At 35.9% G+C, this 23,265-nt stretch overlaps 1 protein-coding gene across 3 annotated transcripts in view; it reads right to left on the minus strand.

Moving 5' to 3' along the window:
- Positions 1-23,265, minus strand: part of GPM6A (glycoprotein M6A) — a 118,525-nt gene that overhangs the window by 18,510 nt on the left and 76,750 nt on the right. For all 3 annotated transcript variants that reach the window (XM_013190331.3, XM_048047775.2, XM_013190332.3), the window contains 2 exons: positions 18,798-18,990; positions 3,848-4,004 (listed from right to left, as the gene is read on the minus strand). In XM_013190331.3, coding sequence (XP_013045785.1) covers positions 3,848-4,004; positions 18,798-18,990 — 350 coding nt within the window. The remainder of the gene's footprint in view (positions 1-3,847; positions 4,005-18,797; positions 18,991-23,265) is intronic.

Genomic DNA, 23,265 nt, shown 5'->3' on the forward strand with positions numbered 1-23,265 from the left:
GAAAACATTTCTCAGTTATTACCAAGAAAATACACCTATAAATGTATGAGACATCAATAGCAAGATGCAATTCATATGAAGAACAAAAAGCTGAATATGGTTTTGGCAGATTTTGGTGATAGTGGAGAGAGAGTTCTCTGTGGGAGAACTGAGAAACAAACAGGCTATAAAACACAGAGAGTGGATAAAGAATGCACCTTTGACCATTGAAGTGTGAATTTATGATAATGCCACTGACATTCACATGTTTAAAGAACTATAAAAAGAGTAAGATGTCCACATGGAGTGAAAAAGACAAAGGCAGCCAGGTGAGAACAAGGTTCAGGGATGATCATCTGATGAAGTATTCAAGTTAAAACTGAGAAGGATAATCTAAACCTGGGGGAAATAAAACTAACAGCTTGACTAGTTTTTGATGTCTCATAATAGAAAGACAAAGCCTGTGCAGAAAGGTTAACAGGTACCACAGTCAAGCACACTTTGGCAACATATGACAGCACTTTTTCAGGAAACAGTTCAGGAAACAGTTCCATCAACAAAAATTGCTTATTGTCTGGGCTTACATGCCAAGGAAAAATGCTGTCCTCAAAGTGAAAGATGTACTTAGAGCACAATTTAATGCTAAAACAATTTTGTCCAGTTTATCACTGACAATAAAAATCCTGTCAGCGAGCAACAAGCACAAGAGAATCAGACGAGCTGCTAGCAAGACATGTTATGATGCCTCAGACACTCCTCTATTGAAGGAAGCAATGAAGTCTACAAACAATAAATGATCTCTGTATAAAACACACAGTAAGTTATGTGAAAAAAGGAATGATCAGACAAAATTATGATTTTATGTGTGATATCCCTGAGCGTGAAAAGCTGGAAATGTAAAAATAAAGAAAAAATAATCATAAAAAAAAAAAGTCAGATTACAGAAATAAGACAGACTGAAGCCATCTATAAATATAAAACAATTTTTGGAGCTCATTGCAGAAGATTTCTACAAAGTATGTCAGACAGAAAGAAAAAGAAAAAACTTACATTCACCATTCTTTTTAAGAAACCATATCTGTATTAACAAAGAAGTTGGAAAAGTAATGGCATAAAAATGAGAGAGACACTTAATAACCACTCAGACATGTCCTGAATTATTGTTAGGGCTTTTCCTTCCTATTTCAAGAATAAGCACAGAAGATTACATGGAAGCCAGTCTTCTAAAGAAATTCCAACACTGGTCTAGTATACAGAACTAACAAGGCTTCCAGAAGACATAAAACCATCAATACATTTTATTTTTACTAATTCTAGAAGTGTTTAGATAGCAAGTATTATTTAGCTAAACTTAAATTAGAGGGGTAAAGTGGGATATATCCTACCTAAATTTAGACAGTAGACTGAAGTGCTTAATTTAAAAGAGCTAACTTATAAGACTTAAAGGCTATTATCTTTGCTGGAAAAAAAAAAAAAAGAAAAATAAAAAAAGAAAAAAAAAAAAAGATAGTCATTTGCAAAACAAACCTCAGCTTATCTGGGAAAATTTCTGTAACCTTCTCTCCTTTGAGCCCCTAAAGGGGGCCTACAGGAGAGCTGGACAGGGACTCTTAATCAGGGAGTACAGTGGTAGGACAAGGGGGTCTTTTAGCTTTAAACTAAAACAGGATAGATTTAGATAAGACATTAGGAAAAAAAATTATTTGCTGTAAGGGTGGTGAGGCACTGGTACAGGTTGCACAGAGAAGTTGTAGATGCCCCATTCTGGAAGGTTCCCTGGCCTTCAAGGCCATGTTGTATGGGGCTTTCAGCAACTTGGTCTAGTGGAAGGTGTCTCTGCTCATGGCAGGGGGGTCTTTAAGGTCCCTTCCAACCCAAATCATTCTATGATTCTATAACTACTGAAGAAGCATAGACCCTTATCTTTGCAACCTCAGTGGCATTCCAAGTGAGGGGGGATAGATCTGTGTCATAACATATTCCCTCTGAAAATGACTTTTCTGCTAACTTCTGGATCATTTGTGACAATAATTTGTGACTTTGGTTTTGAACTATGCAATTTGAAAGGTCAGATCAACATATGAAGCTCACCTTACCCATTTCTTGTCAGTGGCTGAGCTATTTAAAGCATTCACTATCTAGCATCTATGTGGATAGGAGTTTTTTGTCTTTTTTTTTGTTAAATGCTTTCCATAATGAAGCTTGGATTACGGGAGTTCAGACCCATAAATATATCTGCTTTATTGGAGAGAGATTTTCTGTTGTTCATAAATGAAGGAGCATTCTGTATGAAGCATTCTGCATCAGATACAGTAGTATTCAATCAGAAAGAAGATGCATCTGTCTGACAAGTCGGTATTTTGCCACGAGAATACCCAGATATGGTATCTGATTTTGAGAAATGAGCTTCATTTCTAGCATTCAGAAATGATGCAACTGCTCTGGGTGGGAAAGCCAGCTGAGCCTGCACTAAAATGCGTTCCTTCTGTTACAGAGTCAAATGTCAATATGGTGCAGTTTCACTGCCTCTAGAATAACTTGTCTGGTTAGGACAAGATGAAATGACACATTCACATCCCTCAGAGTTGTTTTTTCAAAACATTTGTGAATCTCTCACGGTTTTCCTTGCAGAGCAAAATCTGTAAAGGTTTCAGAAATTTCAAATTTTAGTTTAAACATTCGAAAAACATGGACAAAAAAAGCACACAGACATTCAGGTAGCCAATATGATTTTAAATAGCAGAAAAATCCCTTTCACACATTTAAATACAAGGTTCCTAAACACTATACAGAAGATAATACTAGTGAGTGCAACTCACAAGATTAAACATCTTTATGTAGAGACTTAACGTACAACTTTTAAAAGCTAAGATACCAAAAAAAAAAAGAAGAAATACAACTGCCAGGATGAAATCTTAACCCAACATTTTTGACGAGATAAAAAGAAGTGCTTTCCCATTTCAAAACATTACATTTTCATAACATAAATTCTGACAATTGTGGGAGGGCACGATAAGAAACTACTATTTTATGTATTGTTTATTGTCGTTATAGCATGCTATCCAGTGTACCTTAACACCCAGAGCTAGCTGGCTACATTTAACCATTTATTTTTCATCAGAACATATGATGTGCTGATACTCATGGCCCTTGCAGAAATATCCAGCTCCAACAGCTACCAAGTGTCCAGGCCTCTCACCTGAGATGCAGAATACTCAAACAACAACAACAACAACAAAAAATTATGTAATGACTTACCTGATATTCTACAGGCCCACCTGGAGATCTTAAAATAATCCCAGGCCCAAATAGTCAGCCATTTCACTTTGAGAAACCTTTGTTTAAGTTCAAATTAGAATTTTTTGAATGAAGTTTTCCAGGGTCATAAGTGAATGGCATCTTCAAGCCAGAGACAATATAGGAAGAAATAATAGGCTGTTTCTCACTTAAAAACAAAATGTAACTTGATGACAGGACTCAACTTGTCCCAAAGAGGAATGGGCAAGATTTCTAAACTAACAGGGAAAATATTAGTAAGAAAAATATTTCTTGCCTACTACAGGTGAAGGCATTATAAACTTTTGGTTGTGGCCCAACAAGCTTATATTGCTGAGAGAATACATTTTCCTAATCAGATGTTAGAATTAATTTATTCCTAAGTAACTATAGCTACTTTCTGACTAACCAGTATAGAGAGCACTTCTAATACTCTATTATCCATTGCTATGATTCTTCATAGCAATGTGATGCTACCACTGAAGTATCAGAAAATATTAAAGAAATAAAAATGAATAACATCACAATGCACTACAAACATATAAATCATGTTGAAATTCTCATAAGTACAAAAGTTGTCTTATCCACTTACCCAGGCACTGACACATCTGCCACAAGTGGTGATTTTGAAATCCCCATAGAGATCCTTGATGGCACCAGTTGTAAAGAATCCCTCCACCATCAGCAAAATGCCATATACAAAGAATGCAGCTGCTACACCATATATCACATACTTGAAGATGTCAATCCTGTATAGAAACAGCAAAAGTTATTTATCTGCATAACTATTTAAAGCTGACTCTGAAATTTCAGGGTGAAATAATCAGATTCTAAGCAGCAAAGTTTCTACTCTGGAGTCAGCCTAAGTGCTGATTTGCTATAATAACAGCTGAAGCTGAGGGCAGGAGTGAGCTTTGGAATAAAATAGCATTGATAGAAAAAGCACTGGGACATTTAATTTAAAAAGTAAAAAAATGATTTGTGTAGGTTAGAGACCTATTTGTCAGAATAATTTGAAAGTCATTTTATTTTTCATCTAGATAAAGTGGCAAAGCTAAAACAAAAGAAAAAGGAAACAAGTACCTGGCGCATCCCCTGAGTCACACAGTGCACCTAGCACTGAGGTTTGACTTCATTATAGACAAGGTATTTTGTCACAGTCTTCAATAAATCTTACTATTTGTACAGGTAGTTCTCAAGTTGCAATGCCAATCACTGCTGTCTTCTCCTCATTATTCTTTTTCTGCTTATTACCCAATAGACAAAGTGTCTGACACATAATAATGAAGTCTTTAAAAGAGATCCCTAACTTCAAACCAGAAACATATGTTTCTCAAAAACAGTAAGGTCAGATCATCTGACATTCTTGTATAATGAGGCTTTAAAAACATTATTTCACAGACCCAAAGGTCAAGAAATGGAAGGATGGCTCAGAGTATACCATGCAGAGCCCAGAAGGTTGAAGATATTAAAAAGAAAATTAATTGGGCTGTGCTGTGATTGTCCTGCCTAGCACTGTCCAGAAGCTCACGACTCCTACAAGGAGATGCTGCCTACTAAATGTTCTCTCATGACAAAGATTTGTGAAGAGATACTTGAAAGGACCTCTGCTCTAAGTGTATTGTCTAAGCTTGGAAAAACTCTGTGACCTTTGCCATGGATCACCAGTTTTCAGTATTTGATGCTTGGATTTCTCTAAAAAACTAGCCACAGTAATTTGGTTTATTCACATGATATGGCAGGAGTTGTGTAACTCTTGGTAATGTGCAGGCTTAAGGTGTTAGTAATTCCAGTCATATGGTCCAGGTCAAGATAAAACAGCTTATTTAAAAGTATGATGCAAAAAAAGCCAGAGACCCATTAGGATCTGCAAGATGAATTTTGACATGCTTCAAACAACTACCCAAACTGAAAGTTTCTCAAGACATAAAGATCAGTATCTTTGTTGTTATGAAAGGAATTATTTAATAAATTATTTAATATCAGTTCTTTAGAATCACACTTGTAATTGTCACCCAAAAGACACAGAGTCACAGAGTGGTTGAGGTTGACAGGTACCTCAGGATCTATCTAGTCCAAACTTTTTTGGACATATTTTTCCTCATATCAGATGGAACTTCCTCTGTTTCAGTTTGTATCCTTTGTCTGTTATCTTGTTGCTGAGCATCCCTGAAAAAATCTGGCCCCATACTCTTGACACCCTCCCATAGCATATTGGTATACATTGATAAGAACCATTCTCAGTCTTCTCTTCTCCAGGCTAAACAGACCCAGCTCTCTCAACCTTTCCTCATAAGAGAGATGCTCCAGTCCCCCCGCTCATCTTTGTAGTCCTCTGCTGGACCTTCTCTAGTCTCTATATCTCTCTTGTACTGGAGAGCCCAAAATTGGATGCAGTACTCCAGATGTGGCCTCACTGGGGCTGAGGAGAGGGGCAGGATCACCTCTCTCAACTTGCTGACAACACTCTTCCTAAAGCACCCTGGGATACCAATGGCCATGGCCACAAGGGCACAATGCTGGCTCATGGTTAACCCACTGTCCACCAGAACTCCCAGGTCATTCTCCACAGAGCTGCTTTCCAGAGCAGCTTTCAGCCCCCAACCTGTAGTGGTTCATGGGGTTATTCCTCCCTAGGTGCTGGACCCTGGACCTTTGTTGAACTTGAGGCTGTTCTCTGACCAACTCTCCAGCCTGTCCAGGTCCCTCTGAATGGCAGCACAAGCCCTCTGGGGTATCAGCCACTCCTCTCAGTTTCGTATCATCAGTAAACTTGCTGATAGTGCACTCTGACTCTTCATCCAGGTAATTGATGAATAGATGGAACAAGACTGGACCAAGTACTGACCGCTGGGGGACACCACTAGCTACAGGCCTTCCAACTAGATTAGAATAGGTCACAACCCTCTGAGCTCTACCATCCAGCCAGTTCTCAATCTTCCTCACTGTCCACTCATCTAACCCATACTTCCTGAGCTTACATATGAGAATGTTGTGGGATACAGCAGTGAAAGCCTTGCTGAAGTCAAGGTAGAAAACATCCACTGCTCTCCCCTCATCTACCCAGCCAGTCATTCCATCATAGAGGCTATCCGGTTGGTTAAACATGATCTTCCCTTGATGAATCCATGCTGACTAGTCCTTCCTTTCCTCCACATGCTTAGAGGTGACATCCAGGATGAGCCGTTCCATCACCCTTCCAGGGATGGCTGACTGGGTCCTCTTCCTTGCCCTTTTTGAAGACTGGAGTGGCACTGTTTTTTGTTGTTGTTGTTGTTTTTACAGTTCTCAGGCACCTCTCTTGTACTCCACGACCTTTCAAAGATGATGAAGAGTGGTCTAGCAATAATATCGGCCAGCTCCCTCAGCACTCATGGGTACATCCCATCAGTGACCATGGATTTGTGCATGTCAGGTTTGCCTAAATAACCTCTAATCCAGTCCTCCTCAACTAAGGCAAAGTCTTCCTTTCTCCAGACTTGTCTGGGATTCCTGAGGGCTGACCTTAGCAGCAAAGAGGGCGTTCAGTATCTTTGCCTTCTCTATATCCTCCATCACTAGTGCAAGCCTCCCTCCTCCCCAATATTCAGCAGTGGGCTCACATTTTCCCTAGTATTCCTTTTACTACTGTATTGAGAGAGATAACTCTCAACACACAATTTACAGTAACAAGGCTGGACAGCACATTAACATATCTTTGAATTTGAATGGTTTTCAAGAGATTCAAAGTCAGATTCAAGTTTACAGTTGATATTTCAGATGTACAAGTGTGACAACAGTTTCACTGAATGCATCTTAAGCTTGCTTTATTCTCATAAAAACTCAGTTAAACTTATGACCTAGCTGGTGAGGGGTGGGATGGAATGTATAATAAATGAATGCTGTTAGCATCTGTTATAGCATTTTTCACAGGGCAATAACAGAAGGGTTCTGGGAATGAGAAAGAATATGTTTTTTTCCTTTATTTCCCAATAACAAAGTCCTCACAGCTTCTTTCCACATCACTCTTCATTTTATAGACAAGTGAAAACCAGGGTAAATTGATATTTGTATGGAATAGATACAGAAATTATTCAAGATGATGGAATAAATTTAGCACTGTTGACAGTATTAGATGATGCAAATATGATAGTAATTCAGCTGGTGTAACACTGTTTTAACAGGGAAATTATGTTTTGAGCCTATCTTCCCATTACTGACAAAAGTTAAGTTACCGTAGGAAACAGCAACTTTGTGACTATGCCATAGGATCTCTTCCAACTCCTACATTATACTCCTTATAAAGCGTGACCTCCATCAGAGGCTGAAGTATGGGAGTTATGCCACCAACAGCTCCTCACAGACCTCAGTGTGCTCAGTGCTGTAGAAATTACAAGCCAGCATTGCCTTAACAGGATTAAGGCTTTGGAGAAGTCCAGAGACTATTTCACAGTCCTTGCAACAGCTCTTTAAACCATCTGTGCTGAGCCTCCCACTGAGCTGCTCATAACAAAAAGGGTACCAAAAGATCTCTGCTTTTTCCTCGGCCTTATTTGCAGCTAAACGAATAACTTTCATTTAAGCCTTCTACAAGGAAAATATAAATAGCTACACACTAACCAAATATAGAAATCAATTTCTTCCTGATATACTCTCTACAGAGACAAGTAGGAAAATCTCCACTGATCAGGCTACATGAGATGAAGCAGCCAGACTTACTGCAAGGAGAAAGGATCTCATAAGATGCAAAGAGAAAGAAATAAACAACAGAAGTGAAATATTCACTCCACTACCTTTTAAGAAGTCAGATAGAATTGCATTGCAATATAACTATTAAGAATGCTATATTTAAAGAAAATTTATTAAAACAGTAACAAGTTAATCACATATTCGTTTTGAAGACAGTGTTGGTATTAAAGTATTCTGCAGCATCTATATTAATGCTGCACATAAGTTCACATCAACTTTGATCTTCCAATGAAATTATAATAGTTACTAAAATATAGACCCTGTAAAATGGAGACTGCCATTCTTTAAAAATAAAATGTAATTCTTTGTGAATGAACTCAGGAAGATTAATTGCCATCTGTGTTTTAGTACAGTCTCAAATGCTGCAGACGCAGCACCAGAGCAACCAGGGGGGTAAAGGGCAGAATGAACAATGAACAGAAGCCAGTGGGTGAGATGGACAAGGGCAAAGCAGAAGGACAAGCACAGCTCACAATTGCGCAGGCTGGAGTGGAAGGAAAGAGGTAGATAACAAGCAAAGAAAGCAAAGACAAAATTATAGAGGTAAATTCTATGCTTCAGATGGTATTGGAAAGATGTACATGAGGTGAATACTAAGGATACTCTGAGAAGAACAATAAGAAATCTTGCATGCTTATTCACGAAATGCAGGACTCCTGTGGTTATTACATAATGATATATTTACAGCCATGAAACATTTCTATAAAACAGTGAATTAAGATTGCAAAGATAATTCTGATTTTCACAAATTCAAGTTGATTGTGCTGTTGCTGGGTAGAATAAGCTGAACGATTATCTAAACATTAATAGTGAAAAGCATAGTGTAAGTATTGAAAGCTTTTTTTTTTCTTTTTTTTCCTTTTTTTTTCTTTTTTTTAAAGAATAAGCTAAAATGCACTTTGCATATTGTCTTAATCATGAGGAGAATCTATGGGTTCCAGGCCTGATTAACACCACTGCTTTCAATTTGCGACTTAAGTCATTCTTTCAGTTTTTAACAATTTGCCTACTGCTGGGTCATTAATTATTCCATATTAAGCAGACTTCCTAATTTATTAATCTGAATCTGGATTCCAACCAACAAGATGAATATTAAAATAGTTGTAGAGAAAACGCTTACTTCCCCCAACTGAAGTCACTGATGGCAGCCGTAAGTGCTAATATCTTAATGAACAGGTTGTCGCTGAGTACATAGTAGACTATCCCAGCAGAGACAAGTCAGAGGTGAGTGAAAACATTCTCAGAGAGATGAATGTGACAGATTTCTTACTGAGTATTTTTGTGGTGCTTTGACAAATACAAGATTGAAAAAGATATCAGCAAGCAATAAGATTAATTGATGAATGATCTTGTCTATGAGTAGAAGAAACTTTTGTGAAGAGTGCTAAAAAAATATTTTGTTGTTGAGACTCCTTCAATCAAATGAACACATAAGTAATTATTCCATCTTGTTATAAGTGCATTTCAATATTCAAAACTAGCTCCTGTTAACTATGTCTAGAAGTAATGTTTTGAGCTTGAGAAACTTGTTGCTTCACTGGAGTAAATCAGCACTGCTCCACTATAATAAATGTGTTTACTACCCCAACATATAAACCAAGAAAAACAGTTAACATTGACTTTTAATATATTCCAAAAGGAATTACATTTGTAAGAACCCTGAAGCCTTTATACTATTCAGCCTGGTATACTATTCATGGTACATTTTCCACTCTCAGTTCTAAAGATCGGCACTTAACTACTACACACCACTACATACTTTTGTATCAAAATAATTTAATATTGTTTTGGAACAATCAACATATTATCTAGGGATACTTTTCTCTAATTTAGTTAAAATATGAACACATTCCAGACACTTATTTTCAGTTAAGAGCAACAACAACCACCAAAATTGCTCTATGACACATGATTCTCATGCTGCCCAGAAAACCTTTTTATTTGAACAATGTATGTGTACATTTCAGCTGGAATGTATCAGAGGTTTTAAATGGTCTAATCCACCAGTATACCAGGTATTACTGTGGAAGCAGGTTTTTAGCATTTAGAATTCTGCTTCATAATTCTCTTCCTGAATCTATAACAAATTCTCCAAATACAGATAATGTCATTCAGTTTCCACAGGTGCATGTAATTGACACCAAACTGTATGTATATTCAGTGAATGCAAGTAAATTCAGACAATTATACATATTTTCAATGTAATAATTATAAAATAAGAAAAGTACAATACCAAAGCTATCAAAGGCACTAATAAACTAGTTAAATTATCACAATAAAAATTCTAATTTAAAATTGCAGCTTTTTTTTATAGCTGGAATAGACAGTTTAGAAAGATGAGTACTGATTGTAATCATCACTACTAGTGTCAGTCAGTTTTGCTATTTTATTTTTTCCCATCACAAGGAACTTTAATCTTCACACCTAGAATGCACACTAATCTCTGTTACTTTGTAAGAAAGCAAAACTGGCCTTTGTGATGATCCTTTTGCCCCCAGACATAATGATCCTAAAAGGTTGAGAGACTGAGATAGCAACCTGCTTCCTCAGGCTCTCTCCAGCTTTTAGAAACAGTATTGCAAATGTGTTTTTTGAAAATAGACAAGATATAAGGGTAAGCAAGGTTTGTACAGGATCTACAGAAGTCATGGCTCATAGAAGTTTTTAATTTCTTAACATAAATTCAAGATACTATTCACTTAAACAGTTTAAGCAAACAAGATAGTACCATGAAGCACAGGGGAACTGTTAGCAAAGGGAGGAGACAAGCAGACATTTTTTCCTTTTTTGAAGAAAAATATACAGTCAGCAGGGAGAAAGGAGGATTAATAGTCATGTACTACCTGCTGAGTAAGACTAAAAAACTCACTATAAATGAAGTAAGAGACTAAAATATCCTTCGTATGGAGAAGAGAAAAATGAAACTGGTAAGAAAATGTCAGCACAGCTCCTCAAGGGATTTTTCAGAGATTATGTTAATAAAAAATCTAAACTTCTAAAATACAGGTGGAAAGAGAACAAAATTGGAATATAGGATGTTCAATTAGAGTTTGTAGGAAAATGATAGAAGTAGAAAGAATTAAAAGCAGACAAAAGGTAAGAGCAATGAAGGCCTAAGAGTATTTATTTTTATTTAAGGAAGAAATAAAATTCACTAAAAAGAAAACAGTTTGAGTAATACTTCTTCTAGTTCTGTATTTCTGGAAGAACTTCTGTATAAAATCATATGCAAATTTGCTCAAAGATAAAGCACATTGTTAGGACTTTTCATTGTTAATGAAAAGATCATCATTTTAGAATATGCAAGACACACTTGCATTCTGCAAATGCCAAATTTTGTTATTTTACTTTGAAGAGCAGCCATGTGCCACTGTTTTTAACAGATTAACTTGTGAATATATGTTGTGTGTGTACAACTCAGGGTAGAATTCTGCATTCCTATACAAAGTCATTCTTCTCTAAGATTTTGATGGTTGCTTCCTTCACAGGAAATGGACAGTTGAGCTGAGATTTCAAGGAACACTTCCAAAAGCAGCAGAATTCACAGCCTAATGGAAGAGGAGTAATAGCAGCACAAACCACATTTCCGCCCTTTGAATACTGTAATGTTCTTGGAACAGGAAAGGATCTTTAAATGTTTATTTAAAAATTTAAATGAACACTGTTTGAGACCAAAACACAAAGTTTTGACTATAATGTGAATTAGAACGGATGTCAAAGTTGTTTCTGATAATCTAGGCTTGTTCTGTCTTCTCACCTCTAGCAAAACTACTCTCTTGGAAAGAATTTTAAAGATGATTACTACAGAGGAAATCTGGAACCCTCTTTGCCTGAAGAAGGACAAAAATAGATTGGAATCAGTGCACAGCAACATGCAGACTTCCAGCAGAATTATATGATTCTATGATTATATGGTGTTGTACACTGTAGATATTGAATTCCTATTCAACTTTCCACAGGAACATAGCACAAAAAGACGTAGCAAATTCTACCACAGGATTTCTGTTTCATTATTACAAATGTAAACTTGGAGTCATGCACACTAAACAGTAATAGGATAAAACCAGTAACTTGATACTAAAACTCTAGATTGGGATGGTAATTGTTAATTCTACTCTTTTAAGATCTTTTGCACAAAGACCAGTTGTCTTGGTTTTTCATGGCACATGAAGGATATAGCAATATGCACATTACATAAGTATATACATTTTCCATTTTATGTCTGTAAGATTAATTGTATAAAGTAAATTAGGACTAAATGGAAATAAAATTGCTTTAAAAAGTCATATGAAGATGAACTGCCTGCTCAGAAAGGCCTACTGCAAATGCTTCAAATCACAGGCACACAATGATAATAGTGAATCTATATTCCAGACAACCAAGTAAAAAAATCTGCTTAACACAAATTAAATAATACATCTGACTGCTTAAAGCAGTGGACTGTATCGGCACCGATGAAGACTAAAAAATTCTGTATGTATTCTCTGCTGATATTAACATGTGCTGCTAAGAATTCTGTTATTCAACTGTTTCATGAAACGAGAAGCACATTTTTTCAGGTACCTTCCAAATACCACACTTTACTTACATAGCTACTGATTTTGCTTTTAACAGAACATTAGGCTATAGATGCATATGCAGCAAAAGTTACTTTTAATCACTGTATAATCTTGAGAAGGTCATATTCTCAAGTGCTGGCGTGTTTTGTCGTATTGGGCACATCTACTAAATGATACCAGATCTGGACTGCTATGTTTTGCATCTAACCCTTAATATGCTGTTTTACTTTCTACATGTGACTCAACTATTCCAGGGAAATAGTGTCCTCCTTAAGTAAACTGCACTCTTTTGAATGGAAAATGCAACCTTCAATGATATTGTGCCCTCAGTGATGGTTCGAAATTATAATAAACTAACAAGGTACATAGGTCAAAGATAGGCTTTCTTTGCAGAAACAATTTCATTCTCCTACACACAGTCAGAATCCAGACACAAGACCTCACACAGTGCTGTTAGTGGGAACGCTTATCAGCCTCATTAGCATTTTTACTGCTGACCTGAGTGAAGGTCAACCTTCAGCCTTTCAGCAGTAGGGATTATGAGCTCATCCCCACTAATGTTTTGGCTCAGGAATGGATTTTTTTTTTCTTTTTATTGTGAGTCCCTCAGACGTCCCCACTTATTGGGATATGATTTGCATTGTGTATCATAGTGTACAATATGGATTCCTTTGCAATGAAACTAAATAGGATGTATGCTCCAGGAGTGCTTCTTCTGAACTCCAGGTGCTAATGGGTGTTCAGTGCATTGTATCAGACATGACTTCATCCAAAATAAATCTCTGAAATGAATATTGTACAAACAACAAGACATTAGCACCAAGCATTTAGGTCTACCCATCAGTTTCTATAGGGCTGATACTACTTACAACTCCATTATGTAGATATAATATACATATATATAAATAAATACTATATATGCATAAATATAATATAAATATATAATATATGCATATATTATATATAACATAAGTTTAAATTTAAGCACTGTACTTTTGTAACAACAAACACATATAGGGAAAAACAGTATTACTGAATGTTAAATATAAGACTAAAACAGAAATATCACATGATCTAATGCAAATATTTATAAACATATTTCATATCAGTTAGTCTTTACTTCAGATCTCTCTGTAATACTTTTCACAGTATTCCATTAATATTAAGGCAATATTAATGATAAAAAGACTACTTTTAGTGGTACCAATATTTAACTTGCTATAACTGCAAAACCAACAAAAACAAAGAGAGGATCAGAATAGCATTCCTTCATCTACCTGAGAAAACACTGTTTTCAAACAGTAAGGGGTAGATATAAAAGCTTCCATGAGTGCTCTTATTCTTCCTCAAATCAAAACAGCTGCATACGCTATTTTACTAAGTAATATCCTTTTAACAAACCATGACTATACACCAACTAGTTACCAACAACCATCAAACCTGGACACTTATACAACCAAATCTGGGGCTTCTGCATTTTGAAAAGAAGGAAATTTTTAGCTGTAAGAAGATGGCTCCTGTGGATTATCCATAGCAGTTCCAATAGTGAGAATAGTGAATACAGATTTACATATAGTAACTTCATTTAGTATACTATTTGGTATTGCACCTTCAAAAGGAAGTGAATTTACAATGACCTGAATTAGTTCTACCTGTAGTAGGAAAATGTTGCTAATGATACTGTCATGAAGGTTTCTTCACATTCTACTCTAAGAGCATGATTCCCTTGTTTCACGGCCTATATATCACAAACGTGACAGATGGCACCAACTGGCCCTGCACACTAAAAAGAAAGAGCTGTGAAAAGTTGCTATTGGGATATACAACAAACATACCTTGTGCTGCTGATTGCCTAAAACTATCTTCTGAAATTTGCTCCAAACACCAGAAAAACGTGACAATTGAGTTCACACAATATGGTTTTGGACAATTTCTCCTGCCTTTGGAATCTTATCTAAGTCAGCTATTAAGTGAACCTAGCATCCATTACTTCACAGATATATTGTTCAATGAAGTTTATTAAGCCAGCAGAGAAATGACTGAACACCACATCTGCCTGAAGCAGATTTTCCAGTTTCAGTGAAGCCTACAGAGTTGTTAAATTGTCAAAGCAGGCAACATAAACCATTGACCTTAGAGTTAAAATATCATAAAGGCAGTTTTAAGCGTAAATTAAACCACCATATTTATGTTCTTAGAATCCTTCTGAATTACAAGGAGCTAAAATATCCACTCTACTTTCACTTGGAGGAATTTGCGTCCCAAACACAGCGTATGATTTCTGTATATTAATTCCCTGAACTTCTTCACTTGGAGGGAAAAAAAAAAAAAAAGAGGAAAAAAATAACAAAAACAAAATAATGTATCACCTAAAAAAGTGATAAAGTTGATAGTGAAGAAGTCTGGGAACGAAGTTTCACAAAAGTGATTCAGAAAGCAATGAAGTGATGTAGTAGAAGGTAGTCCTTATCAAAAGTCCACTCATTGACAATTCAAAGTGTTTTGATGGTTTTAGTTTTCAGTAAACATCCAATTTATTAAAGGTCCACACATTTAGAAATGACTGTAAAGAGAGAAGATCTACCCTCAGTTCTGTGATTTTTGAAGATATTCTCTCTCTGTAAGGACTACCTGTCTGTACAATATGTACATGTGTTCTCGTGTATTTTAATACTTTTGATTTCTTATAATTTTCAAGAGTTTAGAATATCTGATTTACCCACACCACTTTGAAGAATTTAACTGTCTGGTATTTAAGGAATTTTAAAACCAGCTGGAAAACTCTTAATCTTTCAAAATTATGAATATTTAACATTTTCAAAGCAAATATGAACTGCAGCTGGTATGTACAACCTGACCAAGGGTTCATGAATCTGGAAGGAAAAAACACGTATGCTCTGCTGAGCTAGTGCTCAGACTGCCTCTTTTGCCTCACAGGGCTGCTGCTTTTGGCTGAAGCCTCAAGGGCAGGTCCCTCCAAGGGGACTTGAAGGCCTCATTATAGGTTTTTAATTAATTCAACCCTCCCCAAGCATCAGAATAATGTGTGGGATGTGGGCCATAAGCTGCTTCTCATGGGGCTGGTAGGGCAGGATTGTGGCCAAGGCCCATCCCCACACCCCAGCCGGGGACAGCCCTAGCCCCATCACCAAGTGTCCCTGTGAGGGACCAAGGGCTGCGTTGAAATGGGCAGGGTACAGGGAGGCTGGGCAGGGGCAGTAAGGGTGAGTAGATCCCTCATGGCCCTGACACTGAGTTTTTGCTGCTGCTACTGTGACACTGACCTTTCTGAATGGCTTTGTTGTGCTTTGGTTTTTCTTTCCAGGCACATAAAGTGTGCTTCAGACCTCCTTTGTTTATTCTCTAGAGAGAAGCTCCATTCGCTATAGAGGTCTGCTCCTTCTTTTAAATTGCAATGAGAAACTATATTGACAAAGATAAAGGATGTTTTGTGAGCTGTTATTTGAGCTCAGAACAAACAGAGTTGTGGTCACAGCTAAAAAAGCCCTTATCTCTTACCATCTGCACAAGTAGTTCTCAGATATGGATTGATTTTTATACTGAATGACATTTGAAATCCACCATGCTAATAAATATATATAGACAGCAACCATAAGCATGATGAAACAGAATCTAACACATTTCACTCCACTGCAGCATCTCTCTCACACATTTATCATTGAGGGATGGGCTTCAGGTCAGCCTGACAGTTCAGAGCAGCAGAAACATTAAGAGACAAAATGTCTTACATAAGCTAAGTGTAATTTAGTAGAACAACCTGCTAGATCTTTTTATTCTTATTATTTGTAAACAGAAAAAAAAAAAAAAGTTGTATTTCCATTTAAGTATGCACAGTTTTAATAATGTAGAAACCGCACTGGTTGTTTCTACTTACACATTGTTTTCTGTTTGTTTGTTTGTTTGTTTGTTTTTTGGCCTTTTGAAAGAATAGAGTTACTGCAGGGCTTTTGCATTGCCAACTGTTAATCAATAGTTATGACAAAATACCAAGCACTGCTTCACCCTACGATATTATTTATAAAGCAGAGTACTATCTGTTTAAGCCAGTAAAAATTTGACAATTGCAAATTTCCTAGAAAATCAGTTTATCCAGTTACCAACAATGGTTCATCTGCTTTTAAAAATATTACCTTCCCCTCCCTTTAAGACATAATTTTAGAGATATCTTTCACAAATGAATAAACTGATTTTTTGATCCTAGTATGTCTTTCAAATAAATATTTGGTTTTAGTAAGTCTTTAAGTAAACCAATGAACAAGCCAGAAAGCTCCTGGCAAAGCCAAGTAACTAAATGACAAGACAAAAAAAATCACCTTTACACTCTCTTAATCATTTCCAATGAAATTTGAACAATATCTCCAGTTTGATATTTTCAATTATTTGATAGAGGGAAGCTAGAAAACTTGCTGTAAAGAGAAAGCATTGATTTGTGGCTGTTCTGCACTAATGGTTTCCTAGGGACTAATAAAATAAGTTAGAGCCTAATAAAAAGACTGATCTTTCATTCAGGATAACAATGAACCTTAGCTGCCAAGTCAAGTCAGACCCATTATTCTAAATGACAAGTCAAAAAGCTCAAAGCAGAAGTAACATACTTCCCATCAACCTGATATATTATCATACAAGAACATTTAAATTCCTCAGTCCTAGACAGAAGAAATTTGGATGCGGTGAAGCAGTCATGTACTTATTTAGTAAATTCCTCCTTCTGGCTACTAATTCCACAAATATTGCTAGTGTTCACAAAGAAGCTTTGGGAAGGATGTTGACATAGCACTGCACAAGTCAAGAGATTTCAGATTCAGATTGTACACCTCTCTTGTTAAGTTTTCTATCTCAAACAATGGATATAAAAGAGTAAGAACTGGCAAGACAATAGGATAATTCCCCATTGCTCTGTCAGCATCTGGGACTTCCTGAGCTGGATTAGTCTATATGCCATTAGAAACTGTCAATGTATTTGTTTTCCAAGATTATCCGTTATTTCCCTTGAAACCATACAAGAGTTTGGCATCCACAGTATCCAATTAGTTCCACAGGTCTGCTATACAATTGAAAAAACATCACTTTTTGTGCCTTTTGAACCTGACACCTGCTAGTTTCCTCTGATACTTCCTACTTCTTGTACTGGAAGAGAGACAATATATCCTTACTTTCTTCAGAACATTTACAGACCTCTTACTCACCTTTTCTCTAGCTCTAGGGTAATTAATGTTTAACCATATAGCCTCTATTACAGAACTCTAATCATTCTTTTTTGCCTTCTTTGGTGTATCAAAGTTGGGAGGACAAGAACTGTGCACAGTATTTAGGATATGGATGAAAGATGGATTTATACCATACATTTACCATTATAAAATTCTCTGTTTCTCTACGACTTTCACAGTAATCCTTGTATTTGATTTGGCTTTTGAAAACAGCTAAGCACTGAGTTTACATGGAAGTATTCATTGTAAGATATCAATGTTTTGATGGATGATCAAATCATTTCTCCAAAAAAACATATAAGGAAAATGTTTACAAAAGTGTGGGTAGGATTCTTCAGCTTTAGTTAGGAATACTAGCAGCCAGATACGAATTTGGATTTCAAATACCCAGGAAAATCATGTTTTAGTGAGACAATAAGATTATAATGTTTAGAGTAAACTTCTTTATTAAATGTTATTAATCTAGTTAAGTGAAGGAGACTCCCAACAAAAGTAATATTGAAAATTTTTCACAAAGGCTTTCCAGAAATAAGTTTCAAGAGTAGCAAAGCATGAAAGCTTCAGAATAGATTAATTCTAGGTAAACCAGAGGCAACAAAAGTTTGACACTACAAGCAGTAAGGTTCTGCACAACACTTCAGTTACTTCCCTATTGCATTCATTCCCAGAACTAATCTGTTACTTGTTATACACTCCTGCTTCACTTGCTTGGACTGCAGAGTAGAAAATTTTACACATTTCAGCAAATAAATTATCACAGGATAAAAACAAACGTATTGTATGGAACAGGCCTGTCAATATATGAAGTACTTTTAGTATTAAATGATAGTAAATTGCATTAAAAATTGCTTGTAATTAGTAAAAAAATCAGCTCTATCAAAACTTCATCTGAGCTTATGCAACATTAGATAATTCTTTCTATGATTTTTATTACAACTAAATTTCTTGAGTTAAATTTATATGCCACGTGGAATTTTTCAGCAGTTTTCACAGAAAAGGGAAAAATTAATATTAAGTATTCACTTACATGGTAAAGACATCAATAACATCTCCTGCAACTCTTGTCATCTCAAAGTAGGTCTGCAGAATGTTGACAGTTCCTGAAAGCGCTTCATGTCCACAACCACAGAACAGCGCGACGCCAGCATACAGCAAGATGGTAGCAATTAAAGATGCATAGGGAATACCTCCCAGACATTTGATGCAACACTCAAAGCACCCTACATGAAAAGAAATTTGTGTGTTAACATATTATATCAATGAAGGAAAAAAAAAAAAAAAAAAAAACTTTTTCTTGTGAGAAATGCTTCTGAAAAGTGAAGAGATATTTGATCAGGTATAATAACCCATAATTTCAGAAAAATCTGTGAGAGGACAAATGTTAATTGAACTTCTGAGTTTTCTCAGTTGATACTTGACCTATTAAATGTAGAAGGCCAGCTGATTAACATGAAATTTTAAACAGCTAGTTCTTTGTACAGTTTCATGTTTTTACTCAGAGCAGATTATTGTCAGTTCTAGGTTATTCCAATATTCACAATTCAACTATTGGATTACTGAGAAGGATCCTCAATAATAGGGAACCACAGAGAATATCCTATTCAATTCCTTCCATCACCACAGGTTTACTCCATTTCTTTCATTTGTACATACCGACAACAGAATTTCTCCACCCCATAGCACCATTTTGAGGGTGTAACCAAGCGTTCACTTTCCGAAATACCTCACAATAATAGATGAAGATATGCACTCAAAAGGCACAGATTAAGAAACAGTTGTAGAAGCTGAATTTTCTTGCCACTTATTTTACCTTCCTAAGTGAGGGCAATTGCTCTTGATTTATACCAGGACAACCTTTTGTCCAGCCATCGATCTCTAAATTGATGCTTAGTTCCACAACAAACCCTCTCCCCAGCATGCCTGCTCAAGTTTCTGGCACTACTTTGCCTAGTTTGACAAGCAGCTTCACAAATGCAAAATCTCTACCAAATCTCTCCAGTTCCGTAGCAACTTTTACATCCTGTAGAGCCCTGCCTATTACCTTCTGGAAGGACAGAAAAGGCAGGAACCTGTGGCAGAGGTAGAGCAGACAGCATTGTAAATGAGTAAATACTCCTTTTACTCATTTACAATGAGTAAATACTCATTTATCATTTATCTAGCTCTTCCACAGGCCTACTACCTTTCTCACTACTTACTTAATGAGTAATTCTAGGGTTTTCAGTGTTGTCAAACCAACACAAAACTAAAGAAAAGCAATGAATCTTACGAATAAGATTTTAAAATGGATATCACGTATCATTCATAAACCACAAAAGGTAATGAGCTGTAGGTAACATTTGCTCCAATTCTTTTCCTTAAGCTGTTCAGAATGTGAAAACAGCTGTTTAATAACAGAACAATAGAAATGCTATTTTAACTAGCAAAATGCTATTGAACCACCAGTACAGAATGTGACTCAGCTGTACCATGTATGTATACGTCTGTATGACTGACAGCCATTCAGAGCTCTGAGCACCATATTCACAAGGTAGCTACAACACACAGACACAGAAATAATTACTAGAAAAGATTTTTAAAAGTGTACAGGGTTTTGATGTTTGTTTTCCTCTGGAAATAGAGGCACCAGTACTTTCAAACTGTTTACTCTGCAAAATGAGCCTATTTAACCTCATACAGTTCAGCATTTACACTTACTACTCTTAAATTTAGCAATATTTTCCCTCAGGCAAAAATCTAGATCTGCTGGGACTATGTATTTCTACACAAATGATAGGAAGTAATCCAAAGTACCATTCTTCTTTAGTACTTGAAACATGAAGAACTGCATTGATCATTTCTTTATGTCATTCCACAGAGAAAATGTAATAGTGAAATACATAGTTTTTGACAAGACAAGGAATTGTATTTTATGTGGATAATGTTGAACTCCAAATACTGGCTATATTTAGCTACCAAAATTAATGTTTCATCTCATATATCCATTATCCAGTCAGAGAAGATCTCATAGGCAGCTACCTCAGCTCCTCTTAGTAGAATCTTTATCGTCTATTATTAGTAATACTCTTGGTATAGGTATACAAACTTCTGTTTTAAAAGGCTTGTAAAGTGTTCTTTACACAGGCTTTGTCTAGACAAATCTGTGCACTATGCTTCTAGTTTACACCTTTTGTCTGTATGTGTGCAAGTATTCTAACATACCTCCAAGTGCACCAGAGAAACTTAATTTGACCTTATCTGTTTATGTGATCTCTTTTCTACATTAAGGAAAGAAATGATTCAGACCTTGAGCAGAAGCAGAAGCTGTGACTGTGATTTGCTAATTATCCACACAAATCGCATCATCACAACCACTTCCTTTTTTGTACTTCAGTGATATGTGAACTCTTTCTCCTCAGTGCAGGATATATAACTGACAAATAGAACAAAACACATTTCTGGACAGTTCATTTAAAAATAAATAAATAAAAGAGATTCAGGACCTACATCTCTTGCCACATCAATCTGTGGAAGTGAAGTATAAAACAGTGATATAATAACAGAATGAAATTATGATACTGTCTTCCAAGCAAGCTGTTAAGAAAACATATCTTGCCCAGAATTCTATGGAAAAATAATCACAGAAGAAAAAATAAACAGAGAGTACAGAGGTATATTTTGGGTTTGCGTTGTTCTGCCTTCAGAAGGCATTTCCGGATAGAATTTCTAAGAGAGTCCAATATCGATTAATTTCAGATAACTACAAGTGAGCAAGTACCTCTGAAGATCATATAACATTCTAATGACATTTGTTCTTAACTTTTTATTTTTAATTTTTCTTAAAGACTTTGCTATCTAATGTTAGTTGACAGAACAGTAGAGCCCAAGTAACATGAACTACAGAAACTTGAAATGTAAAACAGAGTAGGAAATTCTTCCTTGCCTTCTATGTCTGGCTAAGCATGCACTTTTTCATATCTAGATTTGTACCACTTGACACACAGTTTTCATGACAAATCAACTCAAATACAGTTTCCCAGATTACCATGAAACATACAGATTTAGTTCTGAATTTTGCTAAGCTAGCCTTAACCTCATGAAGTAGAGCTACTCTTACGTAATATTTGACTTGATAAATACATCCATCAAAACATGCAATTCTGGAAAAAAAAAAAAGAATTAAAAAGGCAACACATTTTTTCTCAGATCTAATACAAAAACAACAACAACAACAACAACAACAACACTAAACTTATTATTCAACACGTGGCATAACTTCTTGATCTGAAACTGTTCTCCATAACATTTTACAGGTCTGTCCCCAAGAAATATTCAGCAAAACAAATGGACATCTGATAAAATAGATTCCTACCTCTTTCTTTCTTTCTTTCTTTTTTCAATATTCTGCTTATAAATCAGTACCATATTTCAAATAGCACCATATTCCCCAAAGATTTTTTAAACATCATTTCAATTTCCAGAAGTTATTTTGTGCTTAGGAATTCCTAACTCAGAACTAAAACTTTACTTGAACAAATATACTAAGGCCAATACTGTATTTGCAATCTATGAATCAAGTCCATTATGATTTCCTTTCAATTTTTAAAAATGTGCATGGAGTAGAAATTCCTCTAATATAACCTGGAGTATGACCAGTCTTTGTCTCAATGGTGAAGTAAATTAAATTACATGTTCATCAAGCATGTTCACGTGTACATGTTCAGACTCAGGATCTGAAATCAGTTTTACAGCTTAGTCACATCTGCAAAAATACCAGACATTATTTACACATTCAGTGGTTATCACTGTAAGGAATAAAACAAATTCTGCTGAATAATGAGGAACATGAGTATCACCCAGTCATGACAAAAATAAATACAGATTGTCATATGATGAAAACGGTATCTTCACTTCCTCATCTTCAAGTTGTGTGATCAAAATATTTGCTTGAATTAGCACATGGTATTTGGAGGTTTCAGTTGTATATTTATATTTTGTCATGGAATTTTCCTTTGGTCTTCATACAAATTGTGTTTTAATTTTACCTAAGAAAAAAGAGCTTGCTGACCTGGAAGCTCTAACTACATCACAGCAGAGTAACAGGCAGAAGCACTCCAACTCTCTAGGTATTGTCCCAAGTACAGAGGACAAGGCATTTGAGATATAGCTTACTTAGCAAAGCTGTAAATATGAGGAAGCACCATTTCAGAATCAATCAGCAAAGACCGTTCTTGTACTGTGATTTGGAAAACGTGTGTTGCAGACATATCTTGCATGATTGCCCTCTAGCTGTGAACCAGGGTCATTCACAGAATATGTCTTTGCTCCCACCCTCCACCATTATACCAGAACTACTAGAAACAAGAAGAAAACTTGCTATATCAAATACTAACAACTAAAGTACCTTTCTTTATCTGAATCCAGAGATGTTACTCCTTTAAATTTGGTTTCTATGAAAATGTTTACTGTTAAGAATTACCTATCCAGCAATAAAAATAACTTTTACCACATAGTTA

The sequence above is a fragment of the Anser cygnoides genome, chromosome 4, assembly GCF_040182565.1.
Source record: "Anser cygnoides isolate HZ-2024a breed goose chromosome 4, Taihu_goose_T2T_genome, whole genome shotgun sequence".
In the NCBI taxonomy this organism is placed as follows: domain Eukaryota; kingdom Metazoa; phylum Chordata; class Aves; order Anseriformes; family Anatidae; genus Anser; species Anser cygnoides.